General features: G+C 37.8%; 1 protein-coding gene across 6 annotated transcripts in view; it reads right to left on the bottom strand.

Annotated features, from left to right (window-relative positions):
• Positions 1–18,905, bottom strand: part of MAP2K5 (mitogen-activated protein kinase kinase 5) — a 261,289-nt gene that overhangs the window by 199,914 nt on the left and 42,470 nt on the right. For all 6 annotated transcript variants that reach the window (XM_043470889.1, XM_043470888.1, XM_043470885.1 and 3 more), the window contains 4 exons: positions 16,325–16,365; positions 15,231–15,298; positions 8,678–8,726; positions 1,486–1,550 (listed from right to left, as the gene is read on the bottom strand). In XM_043470889.1, coding sequence (XP_043326824.1) covers positions 1,486–1,550; positions 8,678–8,726; positions 15,231–15,298; positions 16,325–16,365 — 223 coding nt within the window. The remainder of the gene's footprint in view (positions 1–1,485; positions 1,551–8,677; positions 8,727–15,230; positions 15,299–16,324; positions 16,366–18,905) is intronic.

Here is an 18,905-nt window from a genome sequence, read left to right as displayed (position 1 = left end):
GGGAGCCTGGTGGGCTGCCATCTATGGGGTTGCACAGAGTCAGACACGACTGAAGTGACTTAGCAGCAGCATCAGCAGCAGCAGCAGGGGTTGCATGGGAAGGACTGATAGTACAGATCCAGGAAAGGACAATGGTAGCCTCAAATTCTTTAGACAAATTAAGCATCACACATTTTAAGGGCAAGAGGGTAAGACCCAAGGATTGTGAAAGAAATGTGTTATTATTTAATTATGTGAATTAGCACAGTGGAAGCAACTAGCATTCAGACCAACTACTCACCATACTCAGTCATCTATAGGAAAACCACCCAAATATGTAAACATATCTTCTTAAAGGACTATGCTCCTTTAGGAGAAAGGACATTTCCTGGCTCTACCTACAGAGAGAATCGAAGCCCTAGGGAGGGAACTGGATCAGATAACTCTGAAGGAGCTTCTGACCTGAGAAATCTAGTTCTATGCCACGGCTGCATCTGAGCTGAGGATATTCTGGAATTTTAGGATATGACCTTTCATGTTCAAGGGCAACAGGGCAATTTTTAGCTATATTCACATGGTTAGTAAGAACTCAAAATTCTAAGAAAATCAGTAACCAATAAGAATATAAATTAATTATTTTACAACTTTGAAAATATATATTAATATCAATAGTAAAATATCTAAGGTAAAAACACAATTATAATGTGATGCAGGGGTAGTGTATATATGGAAAACAGCTCTCTGGAGGAAAGCTTTATTACTCCCTCAGGGCTTTCTTACAGAATATGGATTTTTTAATTCCTAGTGGAATATTTTTCATACATCATTGCAGACTATTAAGTACCAGATATCACATTATGTAGTTTAAACTTTGCACTACTTCATGAGAAAGATTTCCCTGTCGAGAGAAGTATCTTTTACGGTTAGCATTTTTTAATATGAAAATGAATACTCCTTTAGGCTAAGATCACTACAACCAGAATTTGGGAGAATTTTATAACTTAACATATTCATCAGTGTGTAGAAATTCTCTCAGGGGTGTAGGGTGAGGAGAGGAGGAAACACAACAGGAAGAGGCTTTTTAATAACTAAGTGTCGACACAGGGCAAAGCCACGGTATTTATAAGGTTTGTCTTCCACTGGGCATAGGTGTAAACAGGCAGGGGGGCTAGCATAGGGTGCTAGCAAGTTAAAAAAAAAAATAATGGTGTTAAAGAGTGAAAAAAAAATGCATTAAACTTCAGGCCAGTTAAAGGTATACTTGCTAATGGTGGACTACTAAATGCTCACCCAGGAGAGATGCAGACTCAGAAATATTAAAAAGGCAATATAAATGCACTTTTCCAAGCAATTCCTGAGAAAATAGATGCCTTGCAGAATTTTGGAATCACATGTGGAAATAAAATCTAAGTGCTGGTGGTCATTTAAAAATCTCTGCCGTGGAGAACTTGGGTACCCACATTTGGCAAAAGTGGATAGAAAGTTTAAACAAAATTGACTACTCACTTGTAGACTGTGCCGCCGTTGCCATGACCAAGAGTGTCTCGATACCGTATGTCTTGTTCATTCATCTCCACAAGAAAGAAAGAAAAACAAAAAGGGTGTCATGCTGGGGATGGAAATGTCAAGGAAAAGCAACTCTGGGCCATAAACAACAAGCAGTCTGGGTCATTTCAAGTTCAGCTGCAAGAACGAGAAGATCAATACAACATTTGCTGTCCAATTTATAAAAGACGATACCAAGGGACAAAGTGATGGAAAGTTTAATGACAATTTGTTTGCCTGGGTCATTTCATTAAAGTTTGATAAAAGGTGTCAAAATGGAATGATATAACATAGCTCAAAAGGGTCAGGTCAGAGATACCGATAAGAACAGTCTCCAGCACTACAATAACAGCCGCCAAACAGCACGGCACAGAACCAAAGTCAGACTCGGCAAGACACACACCCTCCCACCCAGGAATCCAATGCACAATCTGTAAATACATCAGCCCCTGAAAACTCCTCAAGTGACCCTCTAATTAACATTAAACAAACTAACTGAATAATGTTAATGATTTTCCTAGATTTGACACTGCTTTTTGGGGGGGAAAATGATAAATTAGTACCCAGCAATAGTTGGGTAGAAATCTTATGGAAAAGTGCCAAATCAGTGCACTTTAAAAGGCACATATAGTAAAATGTTATAATGCATAAAAGGAAAACAAGTAAGCATGTGATTCATATAAACTAAAGTCATTTTTCTAATCTGTTATATACATTTTCTATTCCTATTTCTATTGTGCACATTTTCCCAGGTTCTGTAAAACTGTTATATCACAAATACTACTCTCATTTGTATAGTGAATAGAACTGAAATTATTTTAGTACTCACAAAATAATGTTTTGGAGTTTGAAACAACTCCCTAAGTAATTATTTATCAAATGGCTTTAAGACTAGTCAGATTCTATTTAAGGTATTCAGTAATTTTCTACACACTGGTCCAGTTGCTTAAAAATTAACTGCCAACTTTATTCACTAAGTGGATTCAATAAAGTGTTATTTTCCATATAGCTAAAGGTTGCGAAAAGCCACAGTAAGCCCTGAAAAAAAAATCAATTTCCAGGGAATTGCACTGCCTTGCATGGGCAAAAAATGGATGGAGTTTTTAATTTAGTATCACCTGGAAAAAAAAATAGTTTGCTTTCAGACCATTATAGTAAAGCTTTAAATATTTTGCTCTACTCTAAACTTTCACCAATGGAATAAAACAAGGTTCCATTTATCAAGGGAAATATTTTTCTTCTATACATTTCTGAGGTTGAAGCTTCAGAGAGCTGTGATAATTAGGAATACAGTGGAAGTAACAGAAATAGCTTCCTTTCCAAGCCATTCCGCCAAACTGTAAAAGAATATTGACAGATTAATGTATAAAGGTCAATCTCAGCACCTAACTTAATTGTAGTTCAACCTAACTGATGTAATTTGCAATCAGCTAATTACTACATTTAGGGTCAGAGGCAAAATGACAGATGAGTCATAAAAATTGGAAAAAATTTTTCTTTTTGAAGGAAATTCTTTTCCTCATTTCCTTTAAATCACTAATACAGAAAATAAAACATATTTCAACTTATATAAAATATGTGGCATGAAGAAAAGAAAATCTCATTATTCTGGACCAAATGATACATTTTAAAGCAGCATGAAATTGCACATAAAGTAACTTGAGATGCTAAACAAACTAGCAGAGTTGCTACTGGGTTTACCTTGATCAAACAGTATAAAATATACATATGTAAACATCAGTATATACTGGCGGGTACAAATAGGCTACTTCCTTGAAAACATTCCTCAAGGTAGCCTAAACATGACTGCAACAACCTAATTTGTACTAGTAACTTGCTGAACAATCTGTATCCTCATCACGGCCTGAAGTAAATTTCTAGGAGAAAGTTCATTCAACGTCCACAAATTCTGAACTGGTAGCAATGAGGTTTCGGAGATGGCAATGGCAACCCACTCCAGTACTCTTGCCTGGAAAATCCCATGGTCGGAGGAGCCTGGTAGGCTGCAGTCCATGGGGTCGTGAAGAGTTGGACACGACTGAGCAACTTCACTTTCACTTTTCACTTTCATGCATTGGAGAAGGAAATGGCAACCCACTCCAGTGTTCTTGCCTGGAGAATCCCAGGGACGGCGGAGCCTGGTGGGCTGCCACCTATGGGGTCGCACAGAGTCGGACACGACTAAAGTGACTTAGCAGCAGCAATGAGGTTTAAGGGTAAGCTGGATGCAGCTATAGGATCTGGGCCCTTAGAGAGGTCACAGTCCGATTACATCCCCTCCATCTACACCACACCATCAGAACTTTCCACGTAAAAGGAACAGTAGTTTCCTCTTAGAAAAATATGAAGACTCAGTGATACTACACATTCAAATAAAATACTGTGAGAGACCTAGGACTTTTGAGGGGGCTTGATTTTGTGATATTCTGCTGGAGGCAGAAAAGGCAAAGGGGTAGGTCTCTAAGTAGCTTCAATGATTATAATCCCAACATCAGTCTTTTTTTACCTTTAAAACCCCTAGGCTGAAAAGAAAAGTGGAGCAGCCACCCACCTAGCATGCCAACTTAACCAGGAGTGGTAGACAGAAAAAAGGCAGGGGCTGAGCGGAAAGCTTCAGCGATATGGGGATGTTACGGATGCTGTATAAGGCGTAGGGGTGTGTGTGTACAGACAAGTGTTATGCGCGTGCCGATACAATGTTTAGGCAATTCAAGGGTGGAAATTTGGAATCCCTCAGATAATAAGAAAGATTGTAAGAGTATCGTTAAGATAAAAATGGTTTTAAAGAGTAAGTTCTAGAACTATGTCACTCAAAAAACAGTCTCCATAAAAAATTAAGTGTTTCTACAGTGTTTTAAAGTTTTATATAGAAATCTGCCTATACTGTAAATAGACTGGTAGATTTTTCTATTTAAAAATATCAGATCTTTTTGCCTATGGGAACCTTCTAATTTTTATAGAGAATATAAGTATTAATCATGTCAGAAAAGTTTTAAAAAGGAAAACTATTAGGGTCAAGCTTATGAACTGATTACAACAAATTTTAAGAATTGTATATCTGAAAAAAAAAAAAAAGAATTGTATATCTCTGATCAAAATGGGTTACTTTCATTGATCTTAAATATGAAACAATCGTTAAAGGGATAAACAAATAGCTAACAACATATCTGCTTTTTTAGTTTAGAAAAGCATATTAATTCAACTTTTCAAAAATGAAACATAGGAACAGTGCTCGTTATGATACAAAAGTGGGATTTATAAGCCTACAAAGTACAGTATTTAAATATTACAGTTGAGATCGGGTAACATAAAAGTCATATTTTTACAGCATTTTAAGCTTATAACCCAATTCATTTGTGTCATGTAACTAGTCAAGGTGAGAATTCAGTCTTTGAGGATACTCAGCTCTGCGATCTCAGTTGATCTCATGGGTAAGTATGGAGGGACAGCCTCTCCATCAATGGTCACTGGCCCATAGGAAGGAAAATAATCAACTGAAGGGCACTCAAAAGTTAAAAGCAATTTCATCAACTACAATGTTTGTTTTTAAGAAGAGAAATCACATAGCTCTTTAAATAAGAAGTAAAAGGAAGTTTTTATACAATTAAAGATACCAAATAACTTTTCAGTATTAGTCAGTTTCCTTGTTTCAACTAAAAAAAAAAACAAAAGCAAATAAAAGGCAGAATAACAGATGTGAGGGAGGAAGAAGAAAAAAACCCTGAGAGTTACAATTACGTGTCAACTGCCATGTTGGCAAATGACCTGAGAGCCATGAGTGGCACTGGGCTCTGATGCTGCTGGGGGGCGGGGGGCACCAGGAAGGGCGGGAAGGTTTTGTTGGTGTGGGGAGCTGAGCTGTCACGTAGTCTGGACACACACACTCTCGTCCATATTTAGGTCAGACCTAAGATGAACTGTAAGAAGCTACGTGTTTTATATATTGGTAATAGGACAGTTTTTAAAGCTAATTTTACGTTGAATACTATTTTTCTTCCTCCTTTTTTTTTTTCTCCTAAACACAGGAAGTTTTTTTTAAGGTATCTGAAGTTCACAAAACAACAGTTTTGTAACAGGATTAGAATTATTTCTAGATTTCTGACTTCACAGTACATTTATACTTGACTTATTAGGAATACAAAAACACTGTCACCCTCTCCTACAAATTCTAAAAACAGAGGAAAGACAACTTTAGAGATGCAAAGGTCAAAGTCATACATCCCTGGAGTAACTGCACTTTTTTTAATCCTTTAAATTGACCCACTGGGCCATTTCTAATCAGTTTAAAATCAAGGGCCAATGTTAAACAGATGATACTGCACTACAAATGAAGTGGGAAAAACACATTCAGAAAACACATCAGTGGTACTGACTTATAGTGCTCAATAAAACATGCCAAAAATACCTTATGTTTTTTTTCAAGCAGGAAATAAAAGGAATCCTCCATCAAAAAGTGATTACAGAAAAACAATGCCTTCATTCCAATGACTAAATGTTAAACTTTCTAAAAAACGTTTGATTTAATATAATATTAATGAAATTAATGAGGAAAATGAAATGGAATTCAATTATGGATCAACAAAGAAAATATTCTTTGTTTACTGTCTGCCTGTATTAAGAAGAATCAGTACCTATCGCTTATAAATCATTAAAACAAAAATGCTCAATTAATCTTACTTTTATATGTAAAGGTCTGACAGAAACCAGTCCTATCACCAGACCTTTGCTTCACAAATCGAAGCAATAATGGTTTCAGAAAGCAGTCACACTCTATGAGCAGACAATTGGAGAGATTTAGTAAATCCCACTTTATAGAGCAGAGACTAATCGGAAAACACAAGCCAGTCAAATGTTTCTTATGAACTGTTGACACTATATCAATGCTGAATCAATTGGTGGCATTTACTCTGAGTGACAGAAAAGAAATAAATATTTATATCACATAACCTATATCAATGAACCCAGGCAGAAAGCTATTTCTAACCTGTCAATATTTGATTATCTTGAAGAATCATGTCCCTTTCTTTTAATGATTAATATGAATTCCTTATTAAATCTAAGTGGAGGCTAGTGGAAAGGCAAATCATTATTAATGCTTGAGAGCATAAACCACTAAAATAAAAAACTACGCTTAAGTGTTAAAGTATCGTTAAATGTGACTTACATCTTCCATAGCAAGTGGTGTCAGTGTTCAGCCCAGAAATTTATTGACGCCACAATGCAGCATGTTACCTCACTGCAATGCAATCTCGCTCACTCTTTACTTACCTGATAGCACCAAGGACTGAGGAATTAAGAGGAGGAGGAGGTATTTTGCAGACTTCCAAAGGTGGGAGTTCTTTGTTTTGTTTTGTGAATAAAAGTAAACATTAAATGGCTAATCCTTAAAAATAACGAAATGCCAGGCTGTTTAACGTGGGGCTTCACATTCCCCAGGGAAAGCAATAAACAATCTTTAAGTGTCAAAAATCATTGCCATGACAATTCTCCACCAAAGAGAATCTCCTAACTGAGAGCACTAAGATATTTATGGTATTAGATTCAGAATACTAGGAACATTTCAGAATGTTTATTTTTTTTGCCCTGAAAATAAAATGTTTTTCATTTTTGAAAGAATTTATGATAGGTTATTTTCCGTTGCCTGGGTTGAACAAATGTAGTTAAAGCTTCTTAATTTATGTCAATTTTGAAATATATTTTCCAGCTGAAGAACACAAGTAACTCATAAGTTACAGTTAGTAACTAGAATGCAAACACGTTGGGAGATACACAAATATCCTAGGCTCAATATTTCAGCTTTTAGTCAGGTTTTGTTTCATGTGTTTGAAAACGTGCAGGGCACTAGGGGGATATATACACAGACCTCAACCGAAACAAAAACTTTGGCTGCTTAAAGTTAAAAGTCCTATTAGATAAACATGATCTAAAACTTGGGGACCAATAAGATTATACATACAACATCAGATTCTCCGTAGCTGTACACTGCATAGTTAAGGACTAGAATTCACACACTCTGGATGACAATCAGATGTCAAATACAGATCAGTTTACTTTTTCTAACTATATTCAAGAGATTACATGCTAAATAAATAAGGTTTCCAGAAGTACCACCATACAGTCATCATTTTAAGGCACACACATCTACTAGGCCACCAAGTTACAGGTGATATTAAAGGACAAGCATGGGGACCCAGCTTTGTCTTCTTGACATGCTCCACTACAAGCACTTGATTCATGAAATGCCAATGAGGCTTGGAGAGGTCAGCATGTGAAGGCACTGAATAAGCATCTGAGATAATTAAGATTTCAGCCTTCGAAACATGGACAGGAAGTGAACAGCAGTTAAGAAAATCAATAAGAGTCTTTTATTTGCGGTGACACAGATGTCTCAGTCAATAGAGCCTAATAGGTAGGCTTGATCGCAATAGACAGGCGCCTGCCTCCAAGGCTATCAAAGGGCTTCCTCTATAACAAACATTAAAGCGCATTTATGTTGCTATTGAAGAATCGTGGACCCTGTAGGTAGCTTAATTTACCAGTGTATGTTTAAAAGCACTATACTATTTCAGATGTGTCCATTTACTTGAATCAAAATTAGTGAGAAATAACTGGCCTGCAGGCCCGTTTGCCCCTCACTGACTGGAGTAGGTCATTCTGCTTTCGATGACCAGTCAGCTGGACAAACTGAGGGTTCCTGAAGGCCAGGAATTTTAAATGGCAAAGGTCTGCTGTGACTCTGTTCCTCTAAAAAGCCAGAGTTAGTTTCAGGACAAAAGAAGGAACTAAGGTGAGAAAGTTAACAGTTTTCCTTTTTCTCCCTAAAGATAATGAAAGCAGCAGCCACCTCGGGACGCAGGGCCATTCCAACAACCCACAGTTGACACACTTGTTCAGAACTGATTAACTTTTCCACCCTGAGCTGGCAGCAGGATGTGTGCGCGGTACTTCAATCTGCCGGGAGTGAAACCCATTAGCACAGTTTGAAAAACGTGCGGCAAATTGTTCTGCCAATCAAATTAAGCCATGTAATTCATTTATGACAAGAAGAAATTTATAGACCCTTTATCTGTTTATTAAGTTTACGGATTTAAAAAAAAAAAACTAGACAGCACTAAGTTACCATCAGAAAATCTTAATCTGTAATGACACCTACCTGGCCATTGGCTAATATTTTTTTCAGTTCGGCAGAAGACTTCTTTAAGCTGAAAAGAAAAGGCATAGTTTTTAATAGCAAATTCATTAACACCTCTGAACAACACTGAACATTCTAGATTAAAATACACTTTTGCTTTAGGTATAGACATAGACTACACTTTTTACATCCTTATCCCTACCTATTTTCTAAAGAAACTAGCCAAATGGCAAAGGCATCAGTAAGAGACTGAAGCCCATTAGTAATCTAAAGCAATAAAGAAGCCTACTGTCATAATGAAGTTAGACTGTTGCACAGACTACTTCAGACACTTCTCCTTGCTATTAGTTCTGCTATTTTGGGGTAGCCTTTCAGTGGCTATTTTATGTTGAGCACTACCAAGCACTTAGGAATGCCCTCTTAGAATGTTCACAGCAAAGATTACAGAACTTCAAAAGATAAAATACTTTAAGTTTTGATTTTTTTTTTTATTATAGTTAAGAGTTACAATTCAGCTTCCTGAGAAGCAAATGTGTAGCAGAAATAATCGCAGTATTTACTCACTATGTGCTCTGGAATGAGATACTGAGCCTCTCTAAATCTCAATTTCCTCTTTTTATAAAGTGGGGGAAATATCAATGTTATAGTACAACCAAGAAAATTAAATATGACAAAAAGCCTAGCACTGGGTTCTGTAGACAGTAGGCATTAAATCAATTTTAGCTGCCTTCTCTTTCTTTTCTTCTCCTACAGGTATGACAGCCAGTTTCCAGAATTATGTAAGAAACATGGAAATGTTCTTCTCTGGTCATATATGACTATGTAAAAATTTATATGGATGAGCTTAGGGAAAGTGGCCAAAGGATGCTATGAAGTCCTTCTAGCTTCATACTGAGTTATACCTGTACACATTCACTCAATTAGTAGAGTGGTATATAAAACAGTACCCTTTCCCATCAATGTTTTAATTGAAATTTAAAGCTTGTTAACTCTATCCTTAATCTATCTACTCTAACCCTCTCCCCATCTGCCAAATTAACTCTTCCCTTTGGTAGTTATCTGCAGATGTCTTTCTTTCCACCACAGCCTTTCCGAAGACTGGAAGCTCCCTGAGAACCAAGACCACATCTTACTCACGTCTCTATATATTCCATTTCCTTCCCACCCTTGAGCCTAGCCCAATGACTTGACACATATCAAGTGTTTGATAAATGGGGGTCATTATTCTGGTTGTTATTATATAATAGTACACACATACACACACACACACACTCTCACTCACACACATTCATTTGTTACCTTTAATAAGTTATATTTGAGAAAACCTCAGACTTCAAGTTTGACCACACTCACCATTCCAAGTTATAATTACTTTTCTTAATAAATACTTCTTAAATTTCTTAAATGAAAACTATGGGCCTCTAGTCTCTATATTCCCCAGACTTTAGAAAATGTGTCTTCAACCAATGATTCTAAACTTTAATAACATCCTCCCAAGTCTAAGAATTCATGCACTAAGCAGCAGTTAAGAATTCTGCAGAATAGGACTAAATCTGAAATATATTAAAAAAATAAAATAACTGCCTAAAATGAGACCAGCTGAAAATAAAATAATAGACTCTACTATTTCCCGAGTGATGAGCATGTGCCACGCATTGTGCTAAATGCTATTACTTAGTATCCTGATCTAATGCTCACAATAACTATACCCCTGTGGGAGTTAGTTATGGGGGGGGTGGTTACCTCTTATGTATAAAGAAACCCAAGGTACAGACCTTGCTCAAGATCACTCTAGTCTATCTCTCTAACATAAATACACTTTTTCCCCCCCTGGAAAACATTTGAATCCTTATATTCCCAGAAATAGTCCCAATTTAATATTTGCAATTATTATAAAAACAGAAATAACCAAACAATGCCCAGGCAATGTTTCTCCACAGATATTCCATTATGTCATGCAACTTGAAATAATAACATTTTGATTCATTGCATTTACACAACACCTTTCATCCAAGAAACAAAACGTGATTCCTTAATACAACTTCATCAATCTTCTAAACACCAGCGGTAGATGATGGAAAATTTAACCATCCTAATTTTACAGGAGAAAGCCAAGATGTTCAGGAAAGGCCGTGCCTTGGCAGTGGGACTTGATCTCAGTAATTATGGCCTAGGAACACCATGTGAATGAGTAAGCTCAATTTAAAAAAAAAAAAATTTATTTATTTGGCTATGCCAGGTATTCGTTGCAGCATGTGGGATCTTTCAGTTGCAACATGCAAACTCTTAGTTGTAGCATATGGGATCGAGTTCCCTGACCAGAGATTGAACCTAGGCCCCCTGCACTGGGAGCTCAGAGTCTTAGCCACTGGACCACCAAGGAAGTCTCGTAAGCTCAATTTAATGAACAGTCATCCACCTAAGGCAAAGACCAATTCATGCTTTAAGAGTGACAGAGGAAAAAACTGATTTCATTCATTATGCCAATATCTGGCTACCAACTTGATCTGGTAAAAAATTACATTTATATATCCTGGCAATTTCTTTGTGCCCCAGTTGACTATCTGGTATCTGTGACTTGAGCTATCTAAAAATCACTTTAAAAGATCCTTTAAAATTTAAGTGTGATACAACTGTCACCTGGGTATGACACTTTAAGGGGACACTGAGATATTCAAAGAAGAGTGAAAGGGTGAGGGGACTAGAAATAATGTTGCAGCAGAAAAGCTGAATGAGCTGGGAGAATTTAATTCAGAGACAAAACCTAGAGGGAGTATAAATGAATCTGCCTACTCATTTCTTCAAGCAGTACTGACTACCTATCACCACCCGTGTGTGAAGCATCATGCTGGGAACTAGGGCTCGACAACGGCTGAGTAGTAGTAGTAGTAGTCGAGTATATACAACGGTATATACGTACCACATGTTCTTTATCTACTGAAAACCATAATGGAAAAGAATATGAAAGAGTATCTATATGTGTGTATATATATGTACCTTAACACTTTACTATACAGAAATTAATACAACACTGTATATCAATGTCAATAAAATAATCTTTTTAAAAAAAATAATGAATATGCTACCATCACTGCCCTCAAAGAGTACAGAATTTATTGGGGGACAGAAGTGATTACAATAAAATGTGCTAACCACTATAGTAAAAGCAAGCACAGGGAGATAATGGGAATTCATAGAAGGGATACCTGGCATAGACTAGGAGGTGGGCAATAATGAGGGACAGTTTTCAGAAGACAACAGCTTTGCTCCTCAAAGATAACCAAGGTTAGCCAGGATGAAGGCAAAGGAGGGAGTGGATTAAAAGAAGAAGAAAGCAGGAAAGAGACAGCAGCGGATGTGAAGGCCCAGTAGCAAGAGGGAATGTGATCCATCAAGAGTACCATGTATTCATCAGCAAAGCTGGAGCATCAGCTGGAAGGGGTATGGGGAGTGGCAGGCCTAGAGCGGGCAGAGGACCCAAACGTGGGAGTCCAGGGCTTACCTGCTGTGGAAGCTACAGCTGGTACTAAAGGCTAGATGGATCAGTACAGTGGGGAATGAAGGGCTCAAAACACCCATCGGCAAGATCACGCTGGCTGCAATGTGGAGGAGGTACTGCAGTGGGGAGCTATTATGAGGCTGTAGCAACGATCAAGGGAGCCTGATCTACCTTTGTAGAAACAGAGATGCTGGCAGACAGACTTCACAGTGATTCAGAAGGCAGAACCTACACATGTACGGACTGATTGGATGTGGGGCTAAGGGAGACCCAGGAAGCAGCGAAGGATGCCTGGCAGGCCATCTGGAGTTTGCATCCAGGCAGATGTGGGAGAATTTACTGAGACAGGAAATCTAGGAGAAGTCTGTCTGGCGGGAAGATGACTGGTAGATGCATCACTTAGAAGAGGTAATAGCCCTGGCCTGGGAGCTAAACTCAGTCTTTACAAGTGGGTGCTAAAAGGACACAAAGCTCCGCTCATGGAAAAGAATGTTCTGAGACAAGGCGACAAGAACGTAAAATAGGTACTTCAGCCAGTAAAGGGCGTTATTGCCACAGGGATGTTTAGGAAGCGCCTGGACGGCCATTTGGCAAGGGGAAGGGAGTCAGGAACCCAAGGAGGGCTGGATTAGATGGGGGCATCTCCTGCTCCTGCTCCACACCACAGGCAACCATCTTCTGTAAACACAGAGCCGGCCATGACACTCTTCTGCTGAAAGTCATCTAACGGCTTGCCAATACACTGAGAGGAAAACTCAAACACCAGGCACCCCCGATCTGGCTCCTGTCACCTCCTTTTTTCCTATCACTCCTACTGCTCTCCCCACCTCTTCATGCCCTCCCCCAGCCCAGCAGTGCTCCCTGTGTTCCAGCCTAAGTGGCCTCCTTCCAAACACATGAAGCTCCTTTACCACCCCTGGGCCTTCACTGATGCTCTCCCGCCCCTCTGAAATGCCCTTCTCTGGCTCTGGATAGGGCTAGGGCCTCCTTATCCTTCAAGCCAAGATGGAATGTCACCACCCCCTTCCACTCCTGACACCCAGTTCAAATCTAAACACGTGCCTGCCCAGAGTTCTTTCACTTTAAAATCTGCTTGTTTTCTTCCTAACAATGATTGTAAAGTATAATTATCTGCGTACTGTAGGGTGGTCTCATATGCCTATTAGCATACTTCAGAGGATAAGGAACACAATGTATTCCTAGTGAGTAGGACAACACCAAATAACTAGGAGGCACTCAATAAATACTTTTGATTAGTTATCAATACGGCACAGAAAACGGCCAACCTAGGGTGGTACATTAAAATCACCTGTAGGACTTCTCCAACTTCACTCCTCCCATAACAAAAATCTCTCTTGGAGCAAACTACCATTACTATCCGGGAAGTTGTCACATCCCTAAAGGAAGATGCTGCAACAAAGGGCTGAGAACCACTAGATCAGACAGTCTCTTTCCAACTCAAAGATTATATAATACTTTGTGAACATAAATGATAGTCTTTTAAAAGCCAAGCTAATTCACTTCAGTTTTGGTTAAAACCAAATCTGAGAGAACTGAAAATTTATCCTACTGCTTTTCTGTCTTACCATCTTTCTCAGCTTCATCCAGCTTTTTATACCATGATGAAGTTTGACCTAAAACACCAGAAAAAATCCTTGTTTTCACTCAAGGCTCACAGTCTGTCTGAACATCATTTTTTCTGGAAGCGGTGGTAGTGATTAAAGGCCCTGCCCTCTTCGCACGGACTGTAACAGGGAGGCTCAGTCCCCAGGCCTCCACTTGGCGGGCACGGCCCACGTGCCCAACAAGCATGAAAAGAGAGGCGGCAGACCACTGCTGAGCAGGGCCACACACTTGGACGAGGACTACAAGACCTACCCCTCAGGACCAGGGGACAGGTGACCCACTGGCGAAAAACCAGTGGATGTATTTTAACACAGATAAATTGTTTAAAGAGGAAACACACTTTAAGAGTAGTGTGTTCACGGCAGGAAAGCTGTGGGTAAGATCTACTGATGCTATAAAAAAACAACCAAGGAAGTGACTTTTGGGGAGGGGACAGGAGAGCAAAGAAAGAGTCAAGAGGAGAGACTTTATCTGCAGTAAAGCCCAGCTGCGAAAGGACCAAGATCTGAATGGAGGGGGTAGGGAGGGGCATGGAAGGGAAAGTAGAAGCCTAAGCTACATCTCAGCAGATGAGGGCTTTGTCAACACGGAGTACAGCCTAAACCCAGGAAGACCAGGGCATACAATGGAAGGGTGATCTGGCTCTGTGATGGCTTTTCAGTCACCTGTGTGAATAAAAACACACAGAACAACCACCTTCAAGTGTCCTCTTCAAGCACAGTAATAAGACGTCTACCAGAGGAATAAAAATAAGATGTCTACCAGCAAAATAACTCAGTGTATAACAAACAAGACCTAGATTTCTTTCAGCTTAAGCAGGTCAGTCTACTTGAGGACCTTCATCTTCTAGAAGTTAAGTTCTCAGGCCTGTCAGAACACTTTGAAGAGGCTCAGGTCTTGAGTATCCATCCCAGTCTGGGACAACATCAGAATGAATTAATGAAAACTGTCTTCCTTCTAAAATACCTCAATTTCTTATATAACCAAAGGTACAAAAGTGAACAACATGGCAGGTCAATTTAAATTTCACTACCTTACTCTTTCCTTGTCTCTTTCTGGGGAAGCTGTCAGTGGAACATCATACTGCCAAAAGATGGACAACCAAGACAAAAATAGTAAGTATTATACAACCTACAAACCAGATCATCAGAGCAGGAAATGGTCAAAGACACTGAATTTTCTGGTTCTGTATAATCTGGAGACTGAAGGAAAACCACTCCACAGACCAAAATTAACAGTTCAACTTGTTTAATTTTATCTTTCTCTATGAGGTCCTTTCTTTTCAGTCAATATCAAAGCTAGGGTTACTTAACTGGCCAGATTTCCTCTTAGCCACATACACACTTTTGTGGTCTTATGGAAAAGAGGTGTCATCCCACAAGCCTCTTCCCCACCCTCAGCTCTGTAGATAATCATGCTTACGGGCACATTTGACTTGCGTGCTCTCACCTATTGCTTGGAAGTGAATCTGAGACTGCTGGGCTGCTGTGTTGAGAGGGTCCAGCCCGGGTATTCACCTACAAGTAAAGAAAGGATCTTGATCAGTCTGTGTTCTGAGGACACAGTTCTAATTAACCTATAATTTGCCACAAATTTCTCATTTCACTATGAAGGTTAATTAGCTTGTTGCTAGACCGACCCATAGTCTATTCAGTATATAGGTTACAAAAAATGTACAACCTGTATATTATATAATACTTCACTTCTGCCATTATTCAAATATTTAAATAGTGCTGAAAAAAAAGGAGAGATAAATGGGAAATTTTCAATTCACTGTCTAGAACTGAATTCAATTCTAGCGAAGAAATTCAGTTTACTGTTTCTTTTTGTTTTATATAAAAAACAATGTGTTCAAAAAAGTATATTAAGAACACATCCAAGGGCCAATAGCGAATCTCACATTATCATATCCCTCCAGCTCTAAAACCAGACAGAATGTTGCAGAATGTCTCTTATTCACTGAAAAATGAGGTCCAAGTAATTAATTACAAAACGCTTGAGTCTAATACAATAGCCAGTTTTTCTTTTAAATGTAAAGCCTTAAGCAGAAATCTAGAATTTAAAATACACAGAACAATGAAAGGACATTAAATAGATATATGTTTCCAGCATAAACATGTCAAAAGAAGAGGGGGGTATTCTGTGTGCAATATGCTTATGTGCTTAATTAATCACCGAAATGAAGTCTATATTTTCACTCAAATAAATCTTTGTGGAGATCAGTAGCCAGGATCATCCTGAAAAAACAGACCAATGAAACAATTCCAAAAATAAAAAGGTTTTTAAAAATTTGGGATCAAATCCCATATATATATATAAACACACACACACACACACACACACATACACACACACACATACACACACACGTATATTGAACAAATACTACAGATGACTCCCCCTCCACATCCCATTTAAAAAAAAAAAAAAAAGGATCGCTTGTCAGAGCTTGAGAAAGTGCAGTTTTATTTGACATTTCAATAAGTGGAACACAGCATTACAAATCCATCTAACTTTACTGAAACAATTATTGAAATTCGTACCTTCAGGCCATGTATGTTCCGTTCCCCAGGAGGCTTGCAGGCTGAAACAGTAATTGACTAAATTGTAGAACACATCAGGGCCATTTACAAATTTGCTCAAAATGAATCGTTTAAAAAGAAATGAGGGTGACACCAAAATTAGCAGAGAGAAATGATTGAAAAGTGGCTCCCAAGACCCAAAGTGGGAATTATGAACCAGGGTTTTTAACTTGCAGGAGTGAGCATTTATAAATGCAAAGAGCTTTCTGACACCGCCTCATATAAATTCCAATTTCTGCTTAAAACATATAAAAATCAAGTTAACTGAGCTAAAATGATTAGGTTCCTTTCATAATTCAAATTTCTGCAATCTTTCCTCACTCTATTACATTGTATATTTGCTATCACTTATTCTACAATGAAAATAGCTACGGTTTTTGAAGGGGAGAGGCAGGAGGGTCTTTTAACGCCAAAAAGATTGCTAGAGATTCTATGAAATATTCAAGTTTGAATACTAGTTTGCAAAGCAGTAAGTAGTCAAATTTGCTAAAATACAGAGATATCATTAACTTTTGTCACGTTTCTTGCAAATCTTGACATTTATTAATATTTAAAAGTCTAAAGATAAAGCAGTACCAGGAAAAGTAACATTAATTTCTCTACATCATCTTGAGTTACAGATTAGTACAACACTTGTCCAATTCAGTAAACGCTTCTTCATCAAATGTTAAAAAAATAAAGAGCTTTGTGCCCAAGTTATAGGCTGCTTCCATCTGAAAACCACAGTGTCCTACATATTATATGTTAAGGGGCCATCAATTTTGATTGATTGTTTGAGGAAGGATGAATCTGATTTTTTTTTTTTTGCTCCTTTCTCAGATGTACATGTATTTTCCTCTGTTTCTGACAAGAAATAGAGCTGGTAAATAAGAAGATGATGTAGGTAATAACTACAAAGTACATCAGTTGCTTTAGTTTTGTGTATTTCAAGCATCTTCAAATTTATTGTTATTTTCCTTAAAAAAATCTAAACCTCAATAAAGCATTTTTATCTGTTTTTCTAAAATACATTAAAATTAAGACTCCAAATCCTCTTTCCTTAAAATGGAAATTAACTTTTTGAACAAAACAACAGTCACATACACTTGAGGCCTGGTCCTTCAGGGACCATTAATACTTCCTAAGAAAACACTTCAGAGCATTTCCTCTGAAGTACCAGTGCATTTATAAACTTCACTGAGTAAGGAAGTGACTAACTAAGGAATTAGAGACAGGCATCAATTCTTATCTGGTACCTTAACATCTGCCTCACTCCTCAATTGGCTTCTTAAATCTTTGTAACTGGAAATCTAAACTGTATTCAAAAAATACAGTAACCTTAATGTTCTGAAATTGTAGAGTGAGAAGTTACTGTAAAGTCAGTGAATTTTCATGCTTATCATATCTTTTAACTACAAAGAGCACTCAGTCCTGAGCAGGGAAGTTACTATCCAACACAACTGTGCCACTCAGAATGAGAAGACCTGTTGTTAGAACAGAATCGTTTTCTCCTGTCCCTCTGATTTGCTCAGTCTAGAGATTCTTTATAACATGGGGCCTGAGAACCTCTCATCAACTCAGTAGACCCAGGTAACATACCCAATGTCTACACTCTTAACTGTAAAAATTTCCATAAACTCCAAATAAGTGTAAATCTATGGCTGATTCATATCAATGTATGAAAAAACCCACTGAAATGTTGTCAAGTAATTAGCCTCCAACTAATAAAAAAATTAAAAAAAAAAAAAATAATAAATAAATAAATAAATTACTATAAGTCAGGCTAAATACTATTACTAAAAAAAAATAAATAAATCTAATATAAAATTATATATATATATTTAATTTATATAAAATGATATAAAAATAAAACTGTATAAAATCTATATGTAGATAAGTATGCAAAAAAAGTAGAAAACTAAAAAGAGTTATACAACAGTATATACAAAACCACAGAGAAAGGGAGACTGAGTCTCATACTTTAAAAAACTTAAATGTGATGTGGAACTATATTTAATAATACATTGGAGGCTAATAGAATCTGCTCATTGAAGGCTAATTCTGTTAATTGGAGACTAATAGACTAAGATAGACAACAACAACAGCAGATTCTGTGCTAGGACTACATGTAACACTCATATCTAACATATTTTCTTTTAAGAATCTCCTCCCTACAACATACTTTTCTCCACACTCCTATCAAATCCTCCAAACTACCACCATACACACTCTACTAATAGTTTAACCTGTATAAGAGCAAATAGCCCTCCTACTTTAAGCAAATTACAACTTAAACAAAATTTTTATTCAAAGTGTACAATAACCGCTTAAAAACTGTGTGTCTCTAGAGTTACTTCATGGGCTTCCCTGGTGGCTCAGATGGTAAACAATCTGCCTGCAATGCAAGAGACCAGGGTTCAATCCCTGGTTTGGGAAGATCCCCTGGAGAAGGCAATGGCAACCCGCTCCAGTATTCTTGCCTGGAGAATTCCACGGACTTGAGCCTGGCAGACTACAGTCCATCGTATCAGAAAGAGTTGGACACGATTGGGCAACTAACACT

This window comes from Cervus canadensis, chromosome 6, assembly GCF_019320065.1.
Source record: "Cervus canadensis isolate Bull #8, Minnesota chromosome 6, ASM1932006v1, whole genome shotgun sequence".
NCBI lineage: Eukaryota > Metazoa > Chordata > Mammalia > Artiodactyla > Cervidae > Cervus > Cervus canadensis.
Note: the sequence above shows the minus strand (reverse complement) of the source record. Positions and strands in the feature narration are given on the sequence as shown.